This window comes from Ruditapes philippinarum, unplaced genomic scaffold (assembly GCF_026571515.1).
Source record: "Ruditapes philippinarum isolate M1 unplaced genomic scaffold, ASM2657151v2 ctg1655_1_1_1_1, whole genome shotgun sequence".
NCBI classification, from domain to species: Eukaryota; Metazoa; Mollusca; class Bivalvia; order Venerida; family Veneridae; genus Ruditapes; species Ruditapes philippinarum.
The window spans coordinates 288,233-315,073 of record NW_026865771.1 but is presented as its reverse complement, the minus strand read 5'-3'; the positions used below and the strand labels follow the sequence as shown (position 1 = coordinate 315,073).

At 33.7% G+C, this 26,841-nt stretch overlaps 2 protein-coding genes across 4 annotated transcripts in view; one reads left to right on the top strand and one right to left on the bottom strand.

Annotated features, from left to right (window-relative positions):
• The window catches only part of LOC132730250 (spermine oxidase-like), a 102,067-nt gene extending 98,661 nt beyond the window's left edge, over nucleotides 1-3,406 (bottom strand). Inside the window, exon 1 of the mRNA XM_060716130.1 lies at nucleotides 2,884-3,406. Within this exon, the coding sequence (XP_060572113.1) occupies nucleotides 2,884-3,171 (288 nt within the window). The 5' untranslated portion in view covers nucleotides 3,172-3,406. The remainder of the gene's footprint in view (nucleotides 1-2,883) is intronic.
• Nucleotides 3,305-26,131, top strand: LOC132730243 (uncharacterized). Of its 3 annotated transcripts, none has more exons than XM_060716121.1 (6): nucleotides 3,305-3,428; nucleotides 11,719-11,925; nucleotides 16,515-17,349; nucleotides 19,429-19,519; nucleotides 22,999-23,054; nucleotides 23,565-26,131. In XM_060716121.1, exons 2-6 carry the CDS (start codon nucleotides 11,738-11,740, stop codon nucleotides 23,583-23,585), a joined length of 1,191 nt encoding a protein of 396 aa, XP_060572104.1. In that variant the 5' UTR covers nucleotides 3,305-3,428; nucleotides 11,719-11,737; the 3' UTR covers nucleotides 23,586-26,131. The 3 variants fall into 3 exon arrangements, with proteins under 3 accessions (XP_060572104.1, XP_060572105.1, XP_060572103.1); XM_060716120.1 differs by lacking the exon at nucleotides 3,305-3,428 and adding an exon at nucleotides 3,516-3,898; XM_060716122.1 differs by lacking the exons at nucleotides 3,305-3,428; nucleotides 19,429-19,519 and adding an exon at nucleotides 3,509-3,898.
• The last annotated feature ends 710 nt before the right edge of the window (nucleotides 26,132-26,841 follow it).

Genomic DNA, 26,841 nt, shown 5'->3' with positions numbered 1-26,841 from the left:
TTATAATTGTCCATGTAGAAAAAATTAACTAAAACTATGAGTAAATAATTCCATTTGATCAATGTGCTATCACTTAAAACTAAACGTTAGTGTGGCATTTTGAAATACATTGTACATGATCATATGTTATTTCTCTTTGCATGCTTTATATCAATGTCACTATGTAGCACATTACTACAATGTAGGACAAGATGTACATTAGTATAATAAGGGCTCAGACAGAAGTCAAAATATAATTATATATACATGTACATGTATAATACATGTATTATTGTTAAAACAGGCCTTAGTCATTGTCGGATACCCACAGCCGAACCATTAAAATTTTATTGATTACATGTTATTTTACATCAACCATGAGTATCCGACAATAGCCTTAGTTTGCTATATTTTTTTATCAGAAACCTTGAATCTATATACAGACATTGTTATTATTTTATTTTATTTCTCTGTACATAATAATAGTCCATGATGAATGCATATAGTAATGTTAGCATATTAACCCAGACAGAGATGAAACAAACAGAAGGTAAAGGACATCCGTGTAGGTAGCTCTGGGTTACACCTGATGGATGTCTTAATCATTTTGTGACAACTTTTGTCACCTTTTGTAATGAAGTACACCCTAAGCATTAAGTACAGTCCTATACAACTGGACACACATGTAATAATTATATGTTAAACTTACAATTTTCCATGTAAAAATAAAACGATAAATGGTTTTGTCCTTATCAAAAAATGGACAAGTCAATTAAATTCAATTTCAGCCAGCAAAATCATCCGATCAATGAAACATTAATGGCTATTTTTAGACCAATAGGCCAGAGAGAAATATTTACCTGTGCTCAGTGACCTGATAAACAAACTGAACCAAACAATGACCTACTAACCTCAGTGATTGTCAATTTAGCAATTTTTTTTAATAACAATAGAAGTCCACTGTCCTATGATTCATATATGTAAGATGTAAATTATATATGTATTATGGGCAGTCTTTTTTTCTCTCTAGATTTATTGAAGGTTTTTATTTTAATATTATATTTATAATATTGAAAATCAAGATGAAATGCAAATACTTGTTACCTGGCAAATGAGTTTAATGCATGACTAATCAACTTTACTGATGAAACGAACAATGTGAGATTCAAAATTGGCAAACAAAAAAGAGACAAAATAGGAAAATTTTATATCATGTAACTAAAGCAAATTGTGAAATACATTTTCCATAAATGTTGTCAATAATTTGTCACTATTGATATTTTTCAAGACTCATTTTTTTCCTAACTTCATGAAAAACTTAAAACATGTTAGCCTAGTTCACATTTCAAGTGAGGACTGTCTGAGAATTGGGATTGATAAGACACCCATTATAATTTGAGATCTAAGAGAAACGATTTCCATCCTGTCCAGGAAGAAGGGTGTGTCGCAAGCATTTTGTTCAGATTTGAATACATTGAAATGTTAAAAATATTGCTACAGAACTTAAACATGAGTATTATGACCAGTGTGTTCACTAGCCATGAAATCCTGAGGGTCATTATCAAAATTTGACCCTCCAGTTAAAATCCTGAGGGTCAAATCTGGTCTTAAGGAAATTTGAAGGGTAAAAGAGTCATTTCAAGGGTCAAACGCACACCCTGATGTCTAATTTTCTTTTGTGATAAAAATTAAGATAAAACTATAACTAAGCTTACTAGTAGCAGTAGTAGTAGTTAATGACTCCTCATGATAAAGATCAAATCATTCATGTATGTATGATTCCAAATGGGCCAAACCAGAAGTTTCAGAGGTATCTGTCAGAGCGAAAGTGATTGCAATTCATTCAGTTTTCATCACATGGAAATAGATATTTGGACTTTTGATAAACTATATAAATTCATCCATATCTCAACATTTTTTTATCTTTCACCTTCTGAACTAAGTACTAGGTCTTTAAAACTATAACTAAGTCTCAACAGGGTGTGTCTTTTTCATTATTTTGAAATCTAGAAGTTTATGAGACAGAGTAGTAGTCACTAGTGGTAACAATGAAAGTAGTCTTTTTTCTAAACTTTGATATTGCTTAACCCTACACATTGGTTAAACTACATGAAACTTTCCTTGAGCTTTTTGGTAGTGTCTGGTAAGTATCACTGTATGTAGTTCTGGCTAAGCCGCTTTTTAATATTTTTGTTTTTCATCTGATGCGGCATTAAAGTTTTGGATTAGACCAATTATGAAACCTAACAAGAATAACATAAGTTGATTTAACCTTATTTTTCACTTGCAAATACCCTTGTCCCAATAAATTCTTGTGAATTTTGCGATAAAACAATCATTTTAATATCGTTCTAGTACCATTTAAAGTATCAAAATATTCATACTGTCATTAAAATTGCCTATTTAAATGTAAAACATCAATTACGCCGACTATAGTCGGCCATGATATTTAGGAACTATGCGAGACCTCGTTTGACATTATTCGCAGGAACCAATTAGAGTAGAGTCATGTACTATAATAAGAACATCTTTGTTGACATGATTTCAATATTTATATTTCTATTATATACTTATGAATGAAATATTGAGATCGCGGGAACCGATTAGAGTAGAGTCGTGTACAGTAATATATATTTTTTTCAAAATATGCTTTACTTTACATCATGGCATGTTCGATGAATGAATACCAGCATGTCAGCTTCCTGGCACGATTATTGGTGGACTTTCCCTACGGGTCTGTCTTCAGCTTTCACGTCATGTTATACTAATTACTATATAAATAGGTACGCTTGTAAGTATGTTACTAAATTAATGATGTAAAATAAATAATAACCTGCTCATGATGTTGAATAATATTCCATTTCTGATAACGACAGTAAAAAATCTAAGACCAAATTACATTACATGATAACATTTATTATAATAGAAACTGTTTAAATGACAGAATGAAAAGTAACCTACTTTTAAGTGGAAGTGGAATGAACTTAATCTTAAAGTTTTTGGGCTATTGAAAGCAAAGTTACCAATATCTTTAGTCCAAATTCTGCCACCAATTCTGTCTGTAGCCTCCAAAATCTTGAAATCAGTAAATCCATAGGATGCTAACTTTTCTGCTGCGGAAATTCCAGAGATCCCAGCGCCGATAATAGCAACTTTAGTGTGTACAACTGTGTCATGAACGTCGGTAGCCATTTTTTTGTGTGTAGATGTTGATCTTCAAGTTCAAGATGACCTTAAACAAATGTATCAGATATTAAAACACGGAAATAAATACCTTTTTCAAAAACTATTTAGTTTTTAAATACACCCTCTAGATCACCAACACAAATTTTAAATCCAAAATGTTACAGTAACGGATATGTGTCTTCTCTCATAACGACAACGAATGATTATTCTGTTTTCACACCGTTGACGTCATCAAGAAGGTGTGGCCTAGTGTGAGGTCAAAGGTAAGATTTTAGTTTTCATTATCAAAACAAACATCACTGATACATATAAATGGTCTGCTTTTCCATGTCTTGACAGTCTTTAAAGGTCATTTACGTTAATACCTACTAAGATATATACAGTACTGTAGATTCCATTCATATTATCATGTGTATCAAAGTTCGTCTGCTACTCAGTGTGACTGCACTGAACAGTAGGCACTTCCGGGTTGAGCAACAGAGGTCGTTACAGTGCATATTGCATATTTAATAGCGATCGTCACATGAATTTTTTGCAAATATGGTCTATACTGTAGATTCATGATGTATAATAGAGCTATGTAGTATGTACAGAGAACCATCCTTAGGTACTGCAGTAGAATTTTTCTGACACTGACAGTACTGTATCGACACTGTACTGGAAATGCACTGTACTTGCACTGTACACATACCGTACTAGTATATTGTGAAAGATAAAATAGGCCAACCACAGTGTAAGTTTTCATTTTTTTTAAACAATTATAAAATTCATTTTTTAAGAAGATCGAAATGTGATTAAATACTCACCTGACTTTTCTCTATATTTACCCTTTTCATGCTTTTTGTTTCGGACCGTCGAGATAATTTTTCCGTCGTGGGTTCTGATCGACTGATGTTTCCAAAGCATGCGATACGTAGGCCTATGAACAAAATGTCACCAATTGGATCCAAAATAAGAGTTTTTACGAAATCCTACTACAGAACGATGCTAAACATTCAAATAAACCCTTATCAATTGAAACATTTATTTAGATTTGTAAAGCTTCATATGTGCTGAAAAGATCCATAGGTGATATAATAAACCATCTACAAAACTATGGATCACTTTCATATAAAAAATTAAATAGCCAGTCTTAAGAAACAATTAAGTTTTCGAAGCTATGGCGTGAAAGTACATTAGTCCATGTGTTCGGTAATAAAATGTCACTACAGTACACCAATGGGCTAACTATCTGATGCATGCTAAGCAATAGAAATACTAAAAATACCGATTATTTTGACACAGAGCGAATACTTCTCTTTAAACACAGGTGTGACAAATGTAAGTGACCAAATATGTGTATTTACCTACCTATCATATAATTTTAATTTATATCTATATACAGTATAGATAAACATCACTTCAAGATTAATAGATTTTCACTCACAGGCACAAGTATTTTCTCCTTGATTGTCATGCAGTGAAATGCAAGTTCTCCTCAAAAAAGTATTATACTCTTGTGTCGAGTAAACAGCGTGAAATCAAACGAATATTTGTATGAAAATGGTTAATAAAGAATCATGAACTTAAATCTATTGATAATTTTGACAGCAATCTGTTATTGTTTCATAATCATAAGTGTTTATATATGTATACTATTATTTGTAGTGATTTATATTGTCATGGGTGAAGTAACGTTTTATTCTATAGTCGACATTCTGTTTCCATGTTTGTTGTAAATGGTATACGCTTATTATTTTACATAATGAAGGTTCTCTCTGGCGACAATGATCGATGTCAACTGTGTGGAATAATTCGAAATAATTTAAATGAATTTGACATGGGTTTTTTTACTTTCTCAAACTTAATTTTTTAACCTTTTTCAATATCGGCATAAGTAGCAGCATAAGTGACTAAAGAGAAGCTTCTATACGTTTACTTCTGAAATAATCATGCACTTCCATATCCATAATCAATGCCTTTAGTTTTGTGTCTTTTATCTGATGTTATTCAACATGTACTTGGGATAGTCACAATCTATCTATTTTGAGTATTAGTTTTGTTTTAACTACAGAATGATACATAAAATAATAAAACATTGATTGCTTTATGGAATTGATTTCATGCACTTATGGATCTCTTCAGCACATTATGGACCTCAGATGGAATTTTGACTCTCAATAAATGTTTCAATAAGGTTTGGTTGATTGTTAAGCATCTTTCTGTGGTAGAATTTTGTAAAAACTCTGTATTGCGTGTTTTAGACACACCAGAACCCACGACGGGAAGACTGCATCATAAACATCCGGGACAATTTCAAAAATGGGTAAATATAGAGGAAAATCAGGAGGGTGGAATCACTGTTTCACATTTCAAATTTCTTTGAAACTAGAAATGTGTCCATAGGACACGGGTGCCCCCACACCCCACCGATTTGCCAATCTTGTGACTCTAGGTCAATTTTTTTTGACTACATATGCCCAAGATAAAAACTAAACATCTTTTATTAAGTACAGGGCAAATACTACAAATAATAAATAGATGTAAATATGGTGACTGATTTGGTACGCTTTTGTGCGTCTAGTTGGCGCTAGCGCCAAACGGCGCGTTGTTGTGCTGTCGTCTTGTCGTCCTGTCTCTAGCGCGGCACTAATATAAAAATATAATCCTTTCATGCATATTAGTTTCAGAACAGACACGTCCATCTCTGCCTATATGTATATTAACATCAAAATTGGCAAAGTTTGAACCCCCACAGTGACCTTGACCTAAGTTGTAGAAACTCGAGTTTTGATGATCGTTCAGCACGACATTATTGTTGTGCTTGTGGTAATTTAGTTCTTTCTATTCGGCTATTTCCTTGTTGGGTGGTTCCAGTATTTCTCACCTGAATACTGTTGAATCACCCTTATACGGAAGCGTCCTGGTGCCAATTTAACATTTTCTATAAAAAAAGAAAATAACTCCTACGTAGGACTTTATAAGTCTTAGGCTTTTTTTTAACTCCTACGTAGGAGATATAAAAACCTAATATTAGGAGTTTTAAAGTCCTACGTAGGACTTACAAACTCCTACGTAGGACTTTTTAACTCTTACGTAGGAGTTAAAAAAAGCCTAATTAGGAGTTTATAACTCCTACCTAGGACTTTATAAGTCCTACGTACGACTTTTATAACTCCTACGTAGGAGATAAAAAAACCTAATTAGGAGTTTATAACTCCTACCTAGGACTTTGTAAGTCCTACGTAGGACTTTATAACTCCTACGTAGGAGATAAAAAAACCTAATTAGGAGTTTTAAAGTCCTACGTAGGAGTTTAAAAGTCCTACGTAGGACTTTTTAAGTGTTCCTCTATGTAGGAGTTATACGGTAGCGTCCTGGTGCCAATTCATAATGTTCTATAAAAAATAAACTCCTACGTAGGAGATAGAACAAGAGGGCCATGATGGCCCTAGATCGCTCACCTGACTTATCAAACTCATCCCAACAATTACCTAGACAAGCATTCTGACCAAGTCTCATGACAGGTGAGTCAAAAATGTGACCACTACAGTTTTAACAAGAATTATCCATATTTGAGCAGTGCGACCTAGTTTTTTACCCAGGTGACACATATTCAAACTTGACCTAGAAATCATCAAAACAAACTTTCAGACCAATTTCCAGGATACTTGGATCAAAACAGTAGCAACTAGAATGTTAACAAGATTTTTCTATTTTAAGCTCCAGTGACCTAGTTTCACATGCAATTTCGAACTCATCCAAGCAATTACCTAGACAAGCATCCTGACCAAGTTTGATGATAATTGAGTCGAAAATGTGACCACTAGAATGTTAACAAGGTTTTTCCATATTTGGGCGGTGTGACCTAGTTTTTCATCCAAGATGACCCATGTTTGATCTTGACTTAGAAATCATCAAACCAAACTTTCAGACCAATTAACAGAATATTTGGATCACAACAGTAGCCACTAGAGTGTTAACAAGATTTTTCTTTTTTTAGCTCCTGTGACCTAGTTTTTCATCCATGATCACCCATGTTCGATTTATTCCCAGCAATGACCTAGACAAGTGTCCTGACCAATTTTGATGACAATTGAGTCAAAATTGTGACCACTAGCGAGTTAACAAGGTTTTTCTATTTTTAGCTCCTGTGACCTAGTTTTTCATCCGAGATGACCGATGTTCGAACTCATCCGAGCTATCACCTAGACGAGCATCTTGATCAAGTTTGATGATGATTGATGCAAAAATGTGACCGCTAGAGTGTTAACAAGGTTTTTCTATTTCTAGCTCCGGTGACCTACTTTTTCATCCGAGATGACCGATGTTCGAACTCATCCGAGCTATCACCTAGACAAACATCCTGACCAAGTTTGATGATGATTGAGGCAAAATTGTGACCTCTAGAGTGTTAACATGATTTTTCTATTTTTAGCTCTGGTGACCTAGTTTTTCATCCGAGATCACCCATGTTCGAACTCATCCGAGCTTTCACCTAGACAAGCATCTACGTAGGACTATTAAACCCCTACGTAGGACTTTTTAACTCCTACGTAGGACTTTATACTCCTACATAGGACTTTATAACTCGTACGTAGGAGATAAAAAATCCTAATTAGGAGTTTGTATCTCCTACGTTGGACTTTATGACTTTATAAGAAATGCATACAGAATGCTTTGCAAATACATTCCGGACCGGTATATCGGCGAAGGAGCAAGACACACTTATATAAGGACACACTTTCGAATCCGTTCCTGGAACCAACCAGTACGTACTTAGCGATGAGTGTAAAGTTTCTTGCTCAAGGAAACAACGACTTGCACCTAACGAGGTTTGAACCCATGCGGCTAGCGATCATTAGGCAACTAGTCACACGGCCATGCCGCCATACTTCACCTTTTAATAAAGTGTACAGTGTCTTAGGTTGAGGTGTCTGAAAGCATTGGCGATGTATCCCGAAAAATTGCTTTACAGCTATTCGAAAAAAAACAAGCATATATATCAAAATTTTAAAAGGCTTTTACGATTACGTTTTCCATACGAACTAGCTGACAAAACGATCAATTTAACCATTTTCGGCCGTTTCAAATGATTAAATCCTTATAGGGGGCAGGGGGAGTAGTGTCTTGTTTCTGCTCCGTAAAGGTTTGCGGAGCATTATGCATGCATATTTTTAATAATGAATTACATTGTATATCCTTAATGTCCTACTTTGAACAAAGTTTAACCCATACATTTTGTGTACATGTGTATAATAATTATAACTAAACGTACATAATACAGAATCATCGTTTAATATATGCAGAGAATGACAAAATCATCTCTGGCTATAGACTAAAGGTATTTGCCACAATTACAACTTGACACATATGAGCCGCGCCATGACAAAACCAACATAGTGGGTTTGCGACCAGCATGGATCAAGACCAGCCTGCGCGTCCGCGCAGTCTGATCAGGATCCATGCTATTCGCTATCAGTTTCTCTACTTGTAATAGGGTTTGTAAGCGAACAGCATGGATCCTGGTCATTATAAAGTCCTACGTAGGAGTTATAAACTCCTTATTAGGCTTTTTATGCCCCACAATTTTGGAGCATATAGCGTTGCACTTGTCCGTCCGTCCGTCAGTCCGTACGTCTGTCCGTCCGTGCGTCCCGAAATCTTGTGAACGCAACTCCTCTTAAACCGGATGGCAGATTTTGCTTAAACTTACAGGGATGAACAACCTTAATGTGTAGATGGTAGTGAAGGAAGGAATTTTCGCTGCGACCAAATTTAACAGAATTATGGCCCTTTGTTGATTTTTTCACTATATACTATGTAGAAATTTTGTGAATGCAACTCCTCTTAAACCGGATGGCAGATTTTGCTTAAACTTACAGGTATGAACAACCTGAATGTGTAGGTGGTAGTAAAGGAAGGAATTTTTGCTGTGACCAAATTTAACAGAATTATGGCCCTTTGTTGATTTTTTCACTATATACTATGTGGAAATTTTGTGAACGCAACTCCTCTTAAACCGGATTGTAGATTTTGCTTAAACTTCCAGGGATTAACAACCTTAATGTGTAGATGGTACTAAAGGAAGGAATTTTTGCTGCGACCAAATTTAACAGAATTATGGCCCTTTGTTGATTTTTAGTTTTCAACTTGTTGTAACTTGTGGCACATGTAGTCTAACAAATATTTGACCTAGAGTCATAAGATTGACAGAACAGTGGCGTGTGGGGGCATCCGTGTCCTATGGACACATTTCTAGTTTTTAACTCCTACGTAGGAGTTATAAAGTCCTACGTAGGAGTTTGTAAGACCTTTGTAGGAGTTACAAACTCCTAATTAGGCTTTTTTTTAATCTCCTACGTAGGAGTTATAAAGTCCTACGTAGGACTTATAAACTCCTACGTAGGACTTATAAACTCCTACGTAGGAGTTATAAAAACCTAATAAGGAGTTATAAAAACGTAGGACTTTATAAGTCCTACGTAGGAGTTACAAAATCCTAATTTGGCTTTTTAATCTCCTACGTAGGAGTTTATTTTTTTATAGAACATTATGAATTGGCACCAGGACGCTTCCTTACCCTTAGGATATGTAGCCTGGTTTTTAAACTTGTCTTTTGACGTCTTATCTGTGATATGCAGGCTTCATAACCTCTGATCCCCTTTCAAAATTCCATTTTATTTAGTTCCGCCTATTGTTTTCTCGTTTAGGGCACACGCATTTTTTTTTAATTTGGGGACCATATGCCGCTTTACATGGAATGGCACTTACGTGTCACATTGAAGGTTCCATGATAATCGCCATATGAACACATCTGCGGATGTTTCAAAATTCAAAATTGTACCAATTCATGTTAAATGTTGAATTCTGCTTAAGCCGGTGCTAGGGGGCGTGGACGGTAGTTTGCACTTGACAGTACCGTTTATGAACAGGCTCAATCAAACCGAGCCTGCAACATTTTCAATTTTGTCGTGTTGGGCTTTCTTTAGAGATTCTTATTTTCTCTATTTTGTTCGCGACACACCATACACCACCTTCTATATTTATATAACATAAAAAATGACAAAGTTTGAACCCCCACAGTGACCTTGACCTTAGTGGTAGAAACCTAAGTTTTGTTCGCGACACACCATACACCTATGGTTATTTCATCTATGAAAGAAAAATTAAAAGCCTTTCATGCATACTAAAGTTTCAGAGCGAACACGACCACCACCATCTATATCCACCATCTATATTTATATAACATAAAAATGACAAAGTTTGGACCCCCACAGTGGTGACCTTGACCTTAGTGGTAGAAACCCAAGTCTTCTTCGCGACACACCATACATCTATGGTTATTTCATATGTGAAAGAAAAATAACAATCCTTCCATGCATACTGAAGTTTCAGAGCGGAAACGACCACCACCTTCTATATTTATATAGCATAAAAAATAATAAAGTTTAAGCTCCCACAGTGACCTTGACCTTAGTCGTAGGAACCCGAGTCTTGTTCGCAACACACCATACATCTATGGTTATTTCATATATGAAAGAAAAATTAAAATCCTTTCATGCATACTGAAGTTTCAGAGCGGACACGACCACCACTGTCTATATGTATAAAGCGGGATGGACTGACTGACGGACGGACGGACGGAAGTTCTCACAGGATAGTAATTATGTGGCTACTCTATTGTTCTCTCTATTGTTCTTTTTAGCCACACAAAAGAAAATAGCCACATAAAAGCATTACGGAATGAATGACATCAAAGAGAAAGAACAGTTACCTATTGTCCCTCTAGCCACATAATTACTGTCCTGTGAGTGCGGACCGACTGACTGACGGACGGACTCGCAGACGGACGGTTCGATTTTAATATGCCACACTTCGGGGGCATAAAAAAGAATTGTGGCCCTTCATTGATTTTCTTTGATGTGTCAGCAAGTAGCGATATATACTGAACGTCTTTGAAATGGGATTTTGTATTTTTTATAAAGATTTAACTAAACTGAAAAAAAAAATGTTGGAACGAGTAATTAGGTGCTATTTATAGTATAACATACATGCGTTTCAAAGTTTTTGATTTTGTGTTTCGCTTTTTTACTTAGTGTCTGTGCAGTATTATATGCTCTAAATGATTCAGTGCTTCGTGTTGTTTTTGTAAAAAAAAATCCGTATAAGTTACAACAAGCTGATATGTTGTGACCTTTATTTCTAACCTGAACACTGTTTCCAAAGAATGAAGCTATATCTCTTCTGCATTGCAGCTTACAAGACTTTTATTAAAGAATAATTTCAAAATACCTGTATGAAAGTAATATGTTGGTAAATTTCATCTCGAGCGAATGGTGCATGTTGAACATGTGCAAAGAAGACCCTCTCAAGTTGTACAAAATCGAACTTGCATTGGAATTGGTCAAATGGCTTTTGAACTGTAGGCTCGTAAAATTGATGTTTTTTTCAGAAATTTATACAGATAAAGAACAAATCGAGGGTGCAAAAAATTTACTATTTACATTTATCGGTTATAATTGTATTTGCCAACACGATTTTAAGTTAAATTGTATTTTTATTTGTTTTCAGTTGTTATAAACTTGCCATCATGCGGCAGTTAAAGAGAAAGCAATCTTTTGTTGTTCCGTTCTCGCAAGCGGGCAATACAAATTCACAGAAGATAGATATCCAGTCCTTGTGGCCAAGGCAGAACGAGAAAAAAGCATTTTCTCCATTGCACATTGGTCAACACGTGCAGACTATAACACCAAATACCAGAAAGAAAATAAAACAAAGGTAAAATACAAAGATTTTTTTAAATATGAGGGGCATTTGTAAAGTAAATTAATCAGTCTAAATTTTTTACCATTATTCAGGGCTATAAGGTTAGGTGTTAATGTGTTATACATGTAAAGAAAGGAAGATTCTCCACTACATGTATATTATATATGCAAAAGGACCTTTGGGAAAAGTAAATGTAATTTCATTTGAACCTACTAAGGTATGTACGCTTGGATACAAAATGACAGACAACGAGAACAGTTTTCAAGAAGAGCAAAGAACGTATGGTAAAGTTTGCGAATTCCTGTGCCTGATATTATTAAGTCAGATTTAGATAAAGTTTATGGAGATAGTATCATACTATATGCCACATTTAGGAGAGCGGTATGGTTATTTGACTGCTGTAGAATGTCGAAGATGAGCCCCGATCTGGCCGTCCCGCTAAAGCAACACTCGCGAATGATGTTTTTCATATTCTGACAAAGGTACGCAAGGTTTTTGGCCGGTAGATAATCCACCTCCTCACTGCATGATAGCTGGCGATGAAACATTAGCTTCTTTTTATGAGCTATAGGGTTAGGGAAACAAACAAGGCGTGGAGCGGCAACAATGATGATGCTGATGCTTCGAGGTTCACCTTAATTAAAGAAGCAAGAACTGGCCATGTGTTCTCTAGGAAAAGATCGGGAGCAGGATTAAATGATCATGATTTTATTTCATAAAACTAACGCTGATTGTATTTTGTTAGAATCAAATGGTACATAAACAAAATGTTCGCCCCATTAAAGCAAAAATGTACCAAGCGACACTTTGGCCAAAAATGACTTTTTAACATTTTTCATTATGTTTTAATGTTATCTTTAATCTGTAGAAATATCAAGATTCAAGATTCAAATAACTTTATTTGTGTTCAAAGGCCTCAGGCCCAAAATACATAGCATACATACAACAATATAGTAATATGGTTGCGTCACCTTAACAATGTTTATTAATGCGAAAAAAGACTAGTTGTTTATGTTATCCATTAAAACATATACATAAAACATAAGCTTCCTTAAAGTGATTATATCACGTGTACCTATTAATACATAAAAATCATGTAGTTCTTTTCCGCCAAAATACCAATTGAATAAATACTTATCACGGATTTGTTTATATTTTTTACATATAAAGAAAGCTGTAGTATCATGTTTACTTATCGACATATAAGGTCATGTAAAAAGGTACAATGTAAATATTATTCCATTTAGTAATGCAAAAAGGTACCATATGCTTACCAGTTTGAGCAAAAAGGTACCAAGCGTCACATAGTACCTATTTGCATTGAATGACTTGAGCACTTATTTAATTGCAAAAAGAAACCAGGTGTCACATGGTCCCTTTCTGCACACAAAGAATTTACACCCCTAAAGATTTTTTTCATATAAGAAATTGTTTGCTTGGTACATTTTAGCTTTTTAATGAATACACAGTTAGATGTTAATAAGGACATCAAATATAACAATGTATCCCAGAGTATTGTTTCTGTTTTAAATTGAGGAATGATAACAGAGTGAAGATAATGATAGTGTATAACTTACTTCTTTACAAAAACATTGGACGTAAAATGAAAAGCAATTGACTATACTCTTGCCATTAAGAAACATGTGGTATATGGAAGGAGAAACATGACAGGGAAACGTACATCTACAAATAAACTAGATTATGATACAGTTAAATTGGTGAAACAGCATAAAGAGTAATTACCTAAAATGGAATCTCATAATACAAGAAAAAAACTGAAAGAAACAATTCCTATCCCATGACTTAAACATTAACAGATGTGGAAACTATAAACTATTGAATGTGAAAAGAAAGAAGGAAATAAATGTTAAGCAACATACTAATAGGAAGATCTTTTGTGAAAATTACAATCTATCATTTTACAAATCCAAGAAAGACTAATGTTCATTATGTACACTGCACAATAGAAGAAGGCAGTAGGCACACTAGATGGAACAGTTAAGAAAAAATTATTGAATATCAAAAACAGAAGGAAAATGCACAAGAAGAAAAGGCTAAAGATAAAACTGGAGCAAAAACGTGACACATGCGTATATGTTGCATGTTTTGATCTCAAGGCCGTCGTAACAACACCTTGGTCATAAGTGGGTGAGCTTTACTATTCAAAAAAAACTCTGTTGCTACTCTACACAACTTTACATTATATTCCTTAGGATGTATGTCATATATGGATAAAACCAACTGCAATGAGGGACACATGGAATAGCTTCCTGCTTAATAAAAACCCTTTTCTATTTGCCAGAGTGGTAATGTCAAATAAGTTATATATTTTACATATTCATGCAGGGGACAAAACGGAAATTGATTCCTAGCTGCGTCTCTTCTTTTATATTATCACAAGTTCCAAATTTAACATATTTCTTGTATTGGGTCACTCACAGATGGAGTGATTATTTGTCTATTGAAGGGGCAAAGAAAATAACGCCTGTATAATTATGTATTATTCAGTTGTGTTCTCTTATATCACTGGCCAGAAAGTCACAGCCATACATTGCTGTGCCAATGAAATATAACCATGTTATTGATTTCAAAGACTTCATGAAAAAACAGTGTCGAGTCTCAAAACATCAATTAAAGGACTAAGAGTAAACTGGCTACTGGTGAAATCATTACAGGTACCAAAGGAAACCCCAGTCAGTATTTGTAAATTACAGCTTCAATGCTGAAGATTTTATGGATAGAAGTTCAGAATACAGAATCTAGACAGAAAGGAAGTATGTATCAGTGGCCAAAAAGTGAACAAGATATGAAGTTATGATACCAAACCGCCAGTTATAATTCAAAAGAAAAATGACTTGGTTACTTTGTGTGCAAAGGAAATTATCCAAAAATAATTCCATAATTATTATGCCACTTAACCAACAAACAAGACAGAAAATGGGTAAGTCACGATGGAATCACATGAGAATGATTCTGATTTTGAATAACAATATGTAAGACATTTTGAAGACTTTCAAAACATGCAGTGTGTTATTTACTGAAGAAAACACATTAATTTCATATTATTATTTGCATCATTTTATAATAAAACTGTAACCAAATGATGCTTTTTGTTAATATTGTTGGGACAAAAAGGTTCCAACTGCCATATGTTTCCTTATTGTGATATATTTTACAGCAAATATTTAAAATAATACTATGCAAAAAGGGGCCAAGCCTTCTTGCATTTGTCGGTCAAAATATTTATAAGTGCAAAAAGGAACCATTTCTTTTAATTGATTAATCATCACTAATTAGTAACATATAAGCTTTCAAACTTTTTGAGCATGTACATTGAAATATTATCTAAATATATATGAAGTTGCTCTGCTAGGTTGTAAAAACCTGATTTGATATGGAACTTCCAATCTTTAAACACAATTTTCTCGAAAACATGAAAATGTCACTTGGTACATTTTTGCTTTAATGGGCGTGTTGAAAGAATTGATGCAAAGAAACAGCCCATTTTTGTGACAAAAACAAAACAAATACAAAAATAATCAGATTGAAATAAGGATCATTTTTCAAAGATCAAACACATGTTTGACATTTCTAAACATTCTGAGCATAATTTGCCTTTAACAGTTCATCATTAGATAGGAGTATCATTGGCTGAATTTCTATTACTATTGCACTGTGTTGGTACAGACACCAAATCTGTGGTATCTGATGTGGAACCAGATTGCTGTCAAAAGCCGCTTTAGTCAGTTCTAGCATAAAAAAGTCACAATTTCAGTATAAAGCAGTAAAACAAGTTATTATTCCATACTGATATAATTCCTAAATATTCTAATACAACAAATGTAGTTATAGAGTTAGATTACTGCAATTCATTATGGTTCTTGCATTTTCTCAATGAAAATAATTTTAGGTGAATTTTAATGTCTTTCTTTTTGATTTTCTTAAAAACCATCAATTGCAATTTCTTTAAACTTTGGAGTGTAAAAGTTAAATCACTCGAAGATGTATTTTATATTAAAATGGAGTGTGAAGTTATCGCCTTCCAAAACGTTAAATTCGATTTTCCTGAAATGGTTAAAATACGACTAACATCAATATGAAATAAGAACGACGAGGGGTAAAGTTAGATTTTAACAAGGATGTTAAAAACTGAACAGAAACAGATGAGCCTATCTTATTACACTTGTACAGAACAATCCCCTTTTCTATTTACTTTACTGGATGGTTTATGTACAAAAATCGGTAGATACTAAGCTAAACACTTTTACACAAAGCAAACTGACGACTTACAGAAAGAAAAATAATCTGTTTTGAAAATAAAGGTTTTTTCACAAAGCAACCTCAGTTTTAATACAAAGTCTATAGGATAAACGAATCCAAAATAGATTATACCCAGACCATTAAATACTCATATACTTCAGACTTTATCAACACTTCTATAATGACATGCTTGTCAGTTTCCACACCTTTCTTAAATCATTACATCGCACTTCACTTGTTCTGTGACAAGTTTTAATTCATTTCCCTCACGTTTTCTTTGACATAAAATGACCAAGAATGGATTCATTTTTAAAGAATATACTTTTATTTTCTATTTTTAGATTTGCAATGAGTTTCTCACGCGTACCAGTACGAAACACATCCCCTGGGTTTGATGTGCCATTTGACTTAAGTCAGTCAAGCTGTTTTTCACAGCAGATAGATGTCCAAGAATTCAAGGGTAACGAAGAAGTCGAAGACTGTCGAGAAGAAGGCACAGTTAGAGATGTGTGCAAGTCTACTGACCAAATAGCTCAAGATGATGGGGAAGAATTCGATCTAGAATTAACAGAAGAAGTCACTAATATAGAGAGCGTGGTCGGAAAAAACAGAACTGATACTGAAGACTTGCAAGAAGGATTTGTTGACAAAGAATCGCCGATAAATGTAGATACTGATAATTTAACGAAAGAACACCGTGATATAAATATCAAATGGAAACGACAAAATAAAAAGAATAAGGCACCAGATACAACAGGATCTGATGGTTTGTCTACGGGAACAGTTACAGTAGCTTGTCCAGCAACAGAAAATGATAGCGATAAGATTAAAACTGTTGAAAATAAGAAGGAAGAGAGATGTAAGAAGAGACTTAATCCAAACTTTATTCTTCAAACCAACATATTTAGCAAACGTGTTAAATCTAAAAATGTTTCAAAAGTAAGAATTATTGGAAAGTCTGTTGGTTGGCCGAATAGTAGTTTCGGAGCACAAGCAGATGGCAAGAAAAAAAGAAAAACAATGGTGGTTAAAGAAACTACTCGTGAAAGCCATGAATGGAGTATTGAGATGGGAATGAGTGACTTCTGCCCATTAACGTCATTAAACAAATCCAAGTATCAGTGCGACGTCAAAGATTCAACCAGGAAGAGAAAAGTCAAACAGACCACAAAATTGGTAAGTTATGTTATAAGATGATGATATTTATGATTTTGCGGAAATTTTGTGACGACTTGAACGCTCTTTATAGGCATTTGCATGTTTAAATACATAAATACAATACGGGTAGGGACACTGGTGAGGTATGCTCAACGGTATATACACTCGGAGGCACTTGTAACCCGACACTTACATTTTTTCGGTATAATTGAACGGATTTTGTTCAACTTTTGAACCTACAAAATTTAACGTACAGTGTATCAGACTTATTTCTTAGAATTTTATTTACAATTCATTGACAAGAAAATAGAGAAAATAGCAAACTGCAAAATGAAAAATCACAGAATGGCTGTAAATATCGTAACGAAATGAAAAGTCTCTGAATCCCACTAAATTTGTACGTTAACCAGTTCTAATACTTTGTGTGCCCTCCCATGACTTTAACAAAGTGTAAACACCTGTCTCATGGTTATGATGTAGTTTCTCATGAAGACTTATGGAAAGCCATGGCTGTCTAATATAGTCCTTTTTCAATTTATGTAACCATTTAGATAATAAAAATTATATAAGTTCACTTCGACTATATGAATTGAAAACACCTTCTTATTTAACCGGAATCCATTATATTAATCCACAGTTACAAAATATGAAATCATACCGTCAGTGTATGAAACCGAGGTAGCAATATATAAGTTGATTTTGTCAATATATGATTCCACTTCTTCAATATATGGTACCAAAGTAGCCATGTATGGAATCAGATATCCTTATATGAAACCGAATTATCAACGTATAATTTATAACCAATATATTATATATAGCTACCTTGGTTTCATACACTAGCGGCCTGGTTTCATATATTGTACTTTGGATTTATATAATGGTTTCCGGTTTAATAAGAAGGTATTTTCAATACATATATTGTCGAAGTGAACTTATATATTATCCACATGGTTAAATTAATTGAAAAAGAACAATATAAGACAGCCATGGCTTTCCATAAAGACTTGGTGAATGTTTCTCCACTTCCTCGAGTTCCAGCAACTCCTATATCCAAAGTCACCAGATTTAAACATCACACTTGTCGGCTGAATTAAACAGGCGTGTGAAAAAGCGACCAGAAGCCCCTCGTAATTTGCTGGAACTTAAAAGCGAGCCCTTGGTCAAGAATAGAGAAAAGTGAGGCAGAGGTGTTTACGTTGTTATAGCCAATTGGGAGGACATACAAAGTTTTAGAACTGATTAACATACAGATTTAGTGGGATTCAGAGACTGTTCATTTTGTTACGATTTTAACAGTCAAGAAAATTGAAAAATAGCAAAACAAATAGGCTACTGAAAAATGAAAAATCACCGAATGACTGTTAAAATCGTAACAAAATGAACAGTCTCTGAATCCCACTAAATATGTATGTTAATCAGTTCTAAAACTTTGTATGTTCTCCCAATTGGCTATAACAACGTAAACACCTCTGCCACACTTTGTGATTTTTCATTTTTCAGTAGCCTATTTGTTTTGCTATTTTTCAATTTTCTTATCAATGACTTGTAAATATAATTCTAAGTAGTAAGTATGACATGTTGAATTTTGTAAAGTCCAAATTTGTACAAAATCCGTTCACAAATAACCTATTTATACAGAAAAATGTAAGTGTCGGGTTTAAAGTGCCTCTGAGTGTATTCGTAATATTAATAAATTATACTTTACACAAACCAAGCTAGTTGTCGACCTTGTAGAATCGCAACTTTCAATATAATTTGATGGTTTTTACATTAGTTGAAAGTTAAAACATGTTATTAACATTTTAATCATATACACGTACATGTATCTGCATTACATATAGGTTAACATGTTTGAATAGGTTTAGAACGAAAGGCAAGTCTTACGTTTTGAAACGATTTTGAAACAAAACCTGGTGTTGTTTTATTTTCGGACACGACTTTAATAATTAAGAAGTTATTGTAAAAACGTACGATTTCTTTTGCGTACTATTAGAATTATTTACAGAAATGGAGAATAATAATTACGTGTTTGAACGGAAATTGACGAATGTCATTACAGATACATAAATTTTAAACTTTTGATTGAATTTTTAGATGGAGCAAGAAGTTTTGAAGACATTATTAAAAATGCATGACGAAATACAAGAATTATTGGAGCGTAGAAAACTGCTGTGTTTAAATAAAGGTATTAAAATTACTGTTGAAATATGATATCTTTGACAGTGAATGACAAAGTGCATATAATGTCTCACAATAAGAACAAAGTCAAGGAAAAGAAAACAATTAACAACAAAATATAGTTATGAATACATATAATGTACAAATGCTAGTTAACATGTATATTAGTTATATTTACCCAATATGGCACATTATTCAACCTACAATTTCGTTGTTAAAAACGAAATATGTATCATATTTCAAGAACATTATATAATTGATAATTCACAAGGACATGAAATATACATATAATATGAAATTCAATAATGTTGTGTAGGTCAGAAGTTTTACGCACTTCACTTCTTGCCCATGTTTCTAAAAGTAACTTTATTTAATTTGAATTTGGTTCGTCTATGTTGGTGGTTTTTTTGTACAAGTATAGTCTGTTAACAATGATATGGGGAATAGCAGTATAGTAGTTTACCCATAGTGAACATTTTAGAAGTGTCTTAATCTTACTTAAATCTATATCATCAGCCTTATTTTAATCTAGATCAATTTATTACGAAGCCGTATTTTAGTCTAGATCAGTCAACATGCAAACACTATAAAATCTTAGTCTAACTCATTTGCACCCTTACTTTAGTCTAAAACAGTAGCAGCTAATTTCTAGTCTAAAACAATTAACCAGTCTTATTTTGTCTAAATCAATATTGTAAATCGGCTAAAACATTTGGTTGGTCTAAATCAGTTAGGAAGTCATATTTAAGTATCAGACAGTGAACAAGTCTATGTTAGTCTAGATCAATTACATATAGATAAATTAAAAAAGTCTTATTTCAGTCTAAATGAATTATTTACCTTTGGATATTTTATTAAGTTAATATGAATCAGTTAACAAGTCGCCATATCGATGTGAAGAATTCAATGAAACAACGAGTTAGGGTACTAACAATCACAGTTTATGTTGGTAGGTTTCTATTATCTACATGATTTATTATAGAAGAATATTGTTTAGAACAGCTGAAAAGTCAAGAATGATTATGTGCATGTACTTTAAAATGTCGTTTTTGTTAATTAAATATCGAGCTGGTCAATGTACGGCACCAGAAATCAACTCAATTAAAAGGGAAAAACTCCATGAATGTATGTATGTAGGGATGGATGGATGCATGGATGGATGGATTCATGCATCTATGTAATTTGTACATTAAAGGGTATGTTTTATCTATATTGGACTGTCTGCTTACGGTTTGCTTCTTTATAGTATTCATGCAAAAATACATAATTCGCTAAAACATACTTAAAAATAGCAGTTGAATAATTTTGTTGGGGAACTTTTTATTGAGTTGTATTAAGCTTGCATTAGGTAGAAAGTTACCCCCGAATATGACATAACTTGAATGTACACAAGATCTATAGCTCGTGAACTATACACCTTTTAATTGAGACTTTCCTTTAACATATTAGCATTTGAAAGCAAAATAACACCTGAATCACGTTTGCGTCTCCTTTATACCTCGACTTTTTTTGAAAAATAAAAAGTAGAGGTATTGCTATAGTCGCGGCTGCGTTGCCGTTGCCGTCCGCAAACTTCTCCCTGGATCATTACTTTTTTATTTCTTGGTGTATTGTCTTCATACTTGGCCACAACAACCTTTCAGTAGACCACACTAACCTTGACCTTCATCCATAAATGACCTGACCATCAAGGTTAAAAGTCCAAATTTTGCTTGTTCATGCTGTTATTGGCTGTTACTTTGTTATTTTTGAATGGATTGTCTTCAAACTTTAACATAATAATCTTCAAGGATATCCCTTAAAAATAACTCGACAGACCTTGACCTTCACTCATAAATGACCTTGACTTTGAAGGTCAAATTATTGAAATTTTCATGTTTTTGGTTATTATTGGCTGTAACTTTGTTATTTTTGAATGGATTGTCGTCAAACTTGAACATATTAATCTTCAAGGAATACCCTTAAAAAGAACCCGACAGACCTTGACCTTCACTCATAAATGACCTTGACTTTGAAGTTCAAATTTTTGAAATTTTTATTGTTTTGGCTGTAACTGGCTGTAACTAAGGATCACCTTCATATTATAACAGAACATACTTAAGGACAAGACCTTGTTGTTTATCGTGACTTCACCACGTGACACCACCACGTGACTCCACCACGTGTCTCCACCACGTGACTCCACCACGTGTCTCCACAACGTGACTCCACCACGTGACTCCACCACGTGACACCACCACTTGACTCCACCACATGACTCCACCACATGTATCTATTTATAGAATTTTCTATTTATAGAATTGTGTGTTTCTATTTATAGAATTTTCTATTTAAAAAATTGTGATAGAATTGCGTGTCTCTTATATATATAGAAAAATTAAAAATAACCCGACAGACAGGTTTGTTATTAAAAATTATATATATTAGTATATTTATATATACAAAATATATAGAACTATATAAATATATAAATGAAACTAATGTGACAAGACAGACCGATTAATTTTATAAAAAGGAAACGTTAAGATTTTGTTCAAACATTTCTTTGTTTGCTTTTAGAGAAAGTAAAAAGTCGAGCGTTGCCCCCGCCTGGCGGTGGCTCTTGTTGTATTCAAGTTAACCTTCTTTCTTACCTTGTATTGCGTTCCGCGTATCAAAAATCTCTGATAAAGAAGTTATTTTTTGAATAAAATCAAATTAAATTAGGTGGAGTGAGTTGAAATTATAAATCAAAACGATTAGTCATACTTGTCTAACATATAAATAAATTTCATAATTACGTTTTCTAATCCGTCTTACGCAATTTGTATGTATGGGAGTGTTTATATATAAGCTCACGTATAACTACGTCATATATAGATGAAACAGATGTTCAACCTGTTACTTTATTTACGAGAGAAGTTAAAAATGGTCAATGAAAACATTGTAGTAGATGAAATGTTGTTTATATTTACATTGCCGTCACATGACTACATTACCGGATAATACATGTCCGGCATTGATCTAGAATGGAACGGGTTACGACATATACCCTCAAATAGACAATATTGACCTTAAATGAGCAAGTGCGACCTTGACCCTGGAGGTAGGGGTCTTGTTGTTGCGCATGACACATCGTCTTATTATAACAAACATTTGTGCCAAGTTATTTCAAATTCCTTTGATAAATGACAAAGTTATAAACCGGACAAGAATGTGTGACGGGCGGACAGACGGCCGAACAGACGGACGGAGCCAATTTCTATATCCCCCTTTTTTCTTCGAAAAGGCGGGGGACAATAAAGTGATGTCGTTTATCCAGTGTGATTTGGTGAATTTAGATTTATATGAAAACACATTCATACCGAATTTAGTAGCACGTACGGACTGTTCTCCTTCCATGTAAACAACATTAGAATCTCTACGTGATGAAACGTTGCATATTCTCAATAACATGATATGATTCAAGTTGATGTGCGTACATATAACGTTCACTTTATTTTACAGAACAATCTGCGAGTATGACGTCTGGACTGAATATGCGCGAGAAGCAGGCTGGAATTGTAAGTTTACATTATTTAGAGTGTCATTGTCGATTTTTACCATGTTTTCAAATTAACATGTTGTATCATTTAATCTGTTGCTACACACATGATATTGTAAAACTATATTTAACTTAATGGTTTATATAAACTTATACAATCGAATATTCCCTCACGTTTACTAAACTGCTTTTTCACGTGGTTTAAAGGAAAAATAAGTAATATTAATTTTGACAAGCGCACATATAAACTGTCAACAATCTACCGGTATTAAATATGTATGATATTTAACAATAGAATTATATTTGAAATTAGATATTGATTAAAAAAATATAGCAGCCATGTACATCAAAGCTTTAATTGCTGCCATGTGTATGTAATCAATATCGACGTCACGCCGAAACAATAAAAATCGACGTTACAAACGTACAGTATTGATCGAAAGTGTGTTGCTGTGTACGTATGTTTGATGCTTTTAACGCAGGATGAAAAAAAGTCATAAAACTTCTTGCATTTTTTATTTTATTTCAGAATTTTGTCCAAGAAGAGTAAAAGCCTTTGTGTCTACAATGAGGAATTCTAGATTCTATCATCTTTTCCATGTTAGATTTGTTTTTAGCTCACCTAAGTCCTATCCTTTTTAACTATTGGGTCGAATGGATGAAACTATACTGTACGGATGGTCATTTATAAAATTGCTCAAATGGTTTCGGTGCCCTGATCAAGTTTGGCGCCATAGCTTAAATTAATTTTTTTTTAAATTTACTATTTAAAAGTTTGGTTCAGTTAAACCCCAGTCACACTAGAGCTTACGATTACTTGCGACCACCGGCGACTTGTAAAACTGACGATCATCAGCGATTGTCTGCGACCAAAACCATTTTTGCACAAATAAATTTACTTTTGCTAGTATCGTAAGACAAGTCATCATTGACAATCGCACGACAGGTCATAAGTAAGCGTACGATGGTCTCAAGATTGCCTGGGATTACTAACGACTACCCGTGACATAACATGCGATCACCTGCAACTTGTCGTACGACCATCACACGATTACTAAAGACTACTTAAGATTATCAGTGACTAGTGGCAATTTGTAAAGACTGTCGTAAGATTGTCGCACTTCCGAACGACCATCGTGCGACAGCCTTAAGACCTTATAAGATCACTAGCGACCTGTTTGATCGCAAGGAGGTTTTTGTGCAAGCTCAAAAACTTCTCTACGACTGAAATTGGTCGTGGAACCTAAATAAGATAACCTGCGACTGTCAAAGATCACCGATGACCGTCGTAAGACGTTTTAAAGATTGTCCGCGACCAGAGGTCACTGGTGATCGTGAACTGGTCTTCACTGGTCGTAAGCTCTAATGTGACTGGGGCTTTAAATATACTATATGTAGAGTCCGTCACGTTTTGATTATATGAAAGGTATCAATTCTTTCAATACACCAACCCCTGCACATTGAAATATCTAATATTGATGTTTATCTTCTCATGGCCCTATTGTATAGCTTAAAGCTACATTAAATAAATATGTAAAATTATTTTGCCGTCGGCCTAAAAATCAAACATTCTACAGTTTCATTAACCTGTTTAACAGTATTGTTGTAAATCTCACCAAATATTGTTCATAAATTAGGATTTTAAACGGAAAAACCCACGGTAACACTAAAGTTCGTATACGAATTTTAACATGCAAATGAAGACTATAATCAGCTCGTGTATGCGCTACGTTGCTATCCGGAACAAAGCAAATATTATATTTTCTTGTGAAAACACACTTTAACCGTTTTAGCTTCACGGTTGACTAAGCCTTGGGTTCAGTGAAAGTAATCATCTCGTAAAAAGATTAAATTTGTATGAAAAAAATCGTTACAATGCGGAAATATACCGTTAAATTAGGACTGCCACTTATAGTCATGTTTGTTGATTTAATATTGATGTACGGATGATCCGAAGGCGGAGTTTCTCATGCAAACAGAAATTGTACTTCCCATTTCGGCACAATGAGGTTACCCCTTTGTATGCTAATAAAACTAATTTTGGTTGTCTGGACACCAAAATAAGACATGGAGTCGATATAAAACCCAATTTAGTAATGGAATGTCGCCATTTAGTTTTTTATGAAATTTATGTAATGTAGCTTTAAAGTATTGACTGATATATATATATATATATAGTGTTTTTGTTAAAGGTCAATAAACTTTCTTTCTAGCGGGCGAAAAATAGCCGACCTGTGCCATATACGTATTATAGGCTATACCTCTGTGAAATCTAACCCAGACAAATTACAAAATTAGCAGTCATATTGTAATCAACTGATCCCGATATAGGACAGTTGTTATACGTGTCGTCATACTTTGACAACCTCGGTATGGGGTATTTTGTATACATTTTGTACCACATATCTGTGTAAATATTTATTTAAAACGTATAAATTTCATGATGTATAACGAGGCGTGAACCAGCAATCAATGGAATATTCTAGTAGTAAAGATAGGTATTTAAACAGTGTTGTATTTTGCATATTTACATTTTTGTGTTGTTTGTTCAAATATTTTGTTGCAGCGAATTGTTTTATACTGTATATAAAAAATAAAAATAATAAAATATATTCACGCAATGACAGAAGTTCTATTTTTGTAGTTTTTAGTTTTTTCAAGGGCGACAATCATAGCTTATGTTATCAATTTAATGCCAGCAGAGTTGTTTGTATAGAAATGAGAGCGGTGCGGACGAATATCAATCGACACATCCGTGCCATGTGATCGTTGTCTGCCCCCAGTTCGATATCTTGTCAGTACACATTTCACATGTACAAGTCCATGAAAGATATTTAGCGTGGTATAAAGGTTAAAACAATCATGTACTTGTTGGTGGTTTTATTTTGTGAAAGTCATTCTTTTTCTGTACCAATCAAAGGATTCATTATATTGTAAATGTTTAAAATTGGTTTTCATAGCCGCATTTTAGAAATTTCTCTGCATTTGTTTCCAAACAAAACTCTTATATTGATATTGCAAAATTTGCAACAATATTAAAAATGATTTGATAAAAATGATATTTTAAGACTGAATAGTCAGAAATAAATAAATTAGAGATATCATATGGGTTTTTTTTTGTCGTTGTTGTTTGTTGTTGTTTGTTTACATTTTACATATTCTCCTTTTTTGGACTGGTCGAGACCCGCAATGCCGAAAATGACGTTGCTGACGTATTCATTTAAATTTATTGTACAAATAATTATATTGTGCAGCAGAACCCACTCAGTCAAAAAGAAATTCGAGATGAAGAAACTGTCGTTATATTACTATTATCTCAAAATAAAATATACTTACTAGCATCAACACAGAAAAAAAAGACTTCGGTGATGACTAGTCAATCATGACGGATCGTCCTGTATAAATGAAAACGAATTTTTATAATTCAAAGAGAGAAAAATATTTCAAAGAACAACGCTACTTGTTTCCTTTAATTACATTTTTTCATAAAAAAAGAAGTCTACTATTTCTAACAAGTGCAAGATATTTTCTTTCTTTTTCCCATGTCCCTCTATCTCTACAATGAAACAACTACCAGACCTTTGAAAGAATCTTCACCAGTCTCGATCTACTTCCGCAGTTTCTGGCCATAGGCACTGGATATAGACAATGAAATATAAGTCATTAGTATTATAACTTTTATTTTTCTTCGATGTGTCTCATTAAAAATATTTTTGGTTAAAACCATCAGCAATAAATGGTGTATTTTTTAGATTTTTTTTTCATTTACAAGGTAGAGCACATCGTTTTAATTTTGATTTAAATGT

Bases quoted from the DNA above. Each gene is read 5' to 3' on its own strand.
- LOC132730243 (XM_060716121.1), top strand. From the start codon at position 11,738: ATGCGGCAGTTAAAGAGAAAGCAATCTTTTGTTGTTCCGTTCTCGCAA. The intron at 17,350-19,428 runs GTAAGTTATGTT...TTGAATTTTTAG, and splicing joins TCAAACAGACCACAAAATTG to ATGGAGCAAGAAGTTTTGAA. The intron at 23,055-23,564 runs GTAAGTTTACAT...ATTTTATTTCAG, and splicing joins GCGAGAAGCAGGCTGGAATT to AATTTTGTCCAAGAAGAGTA.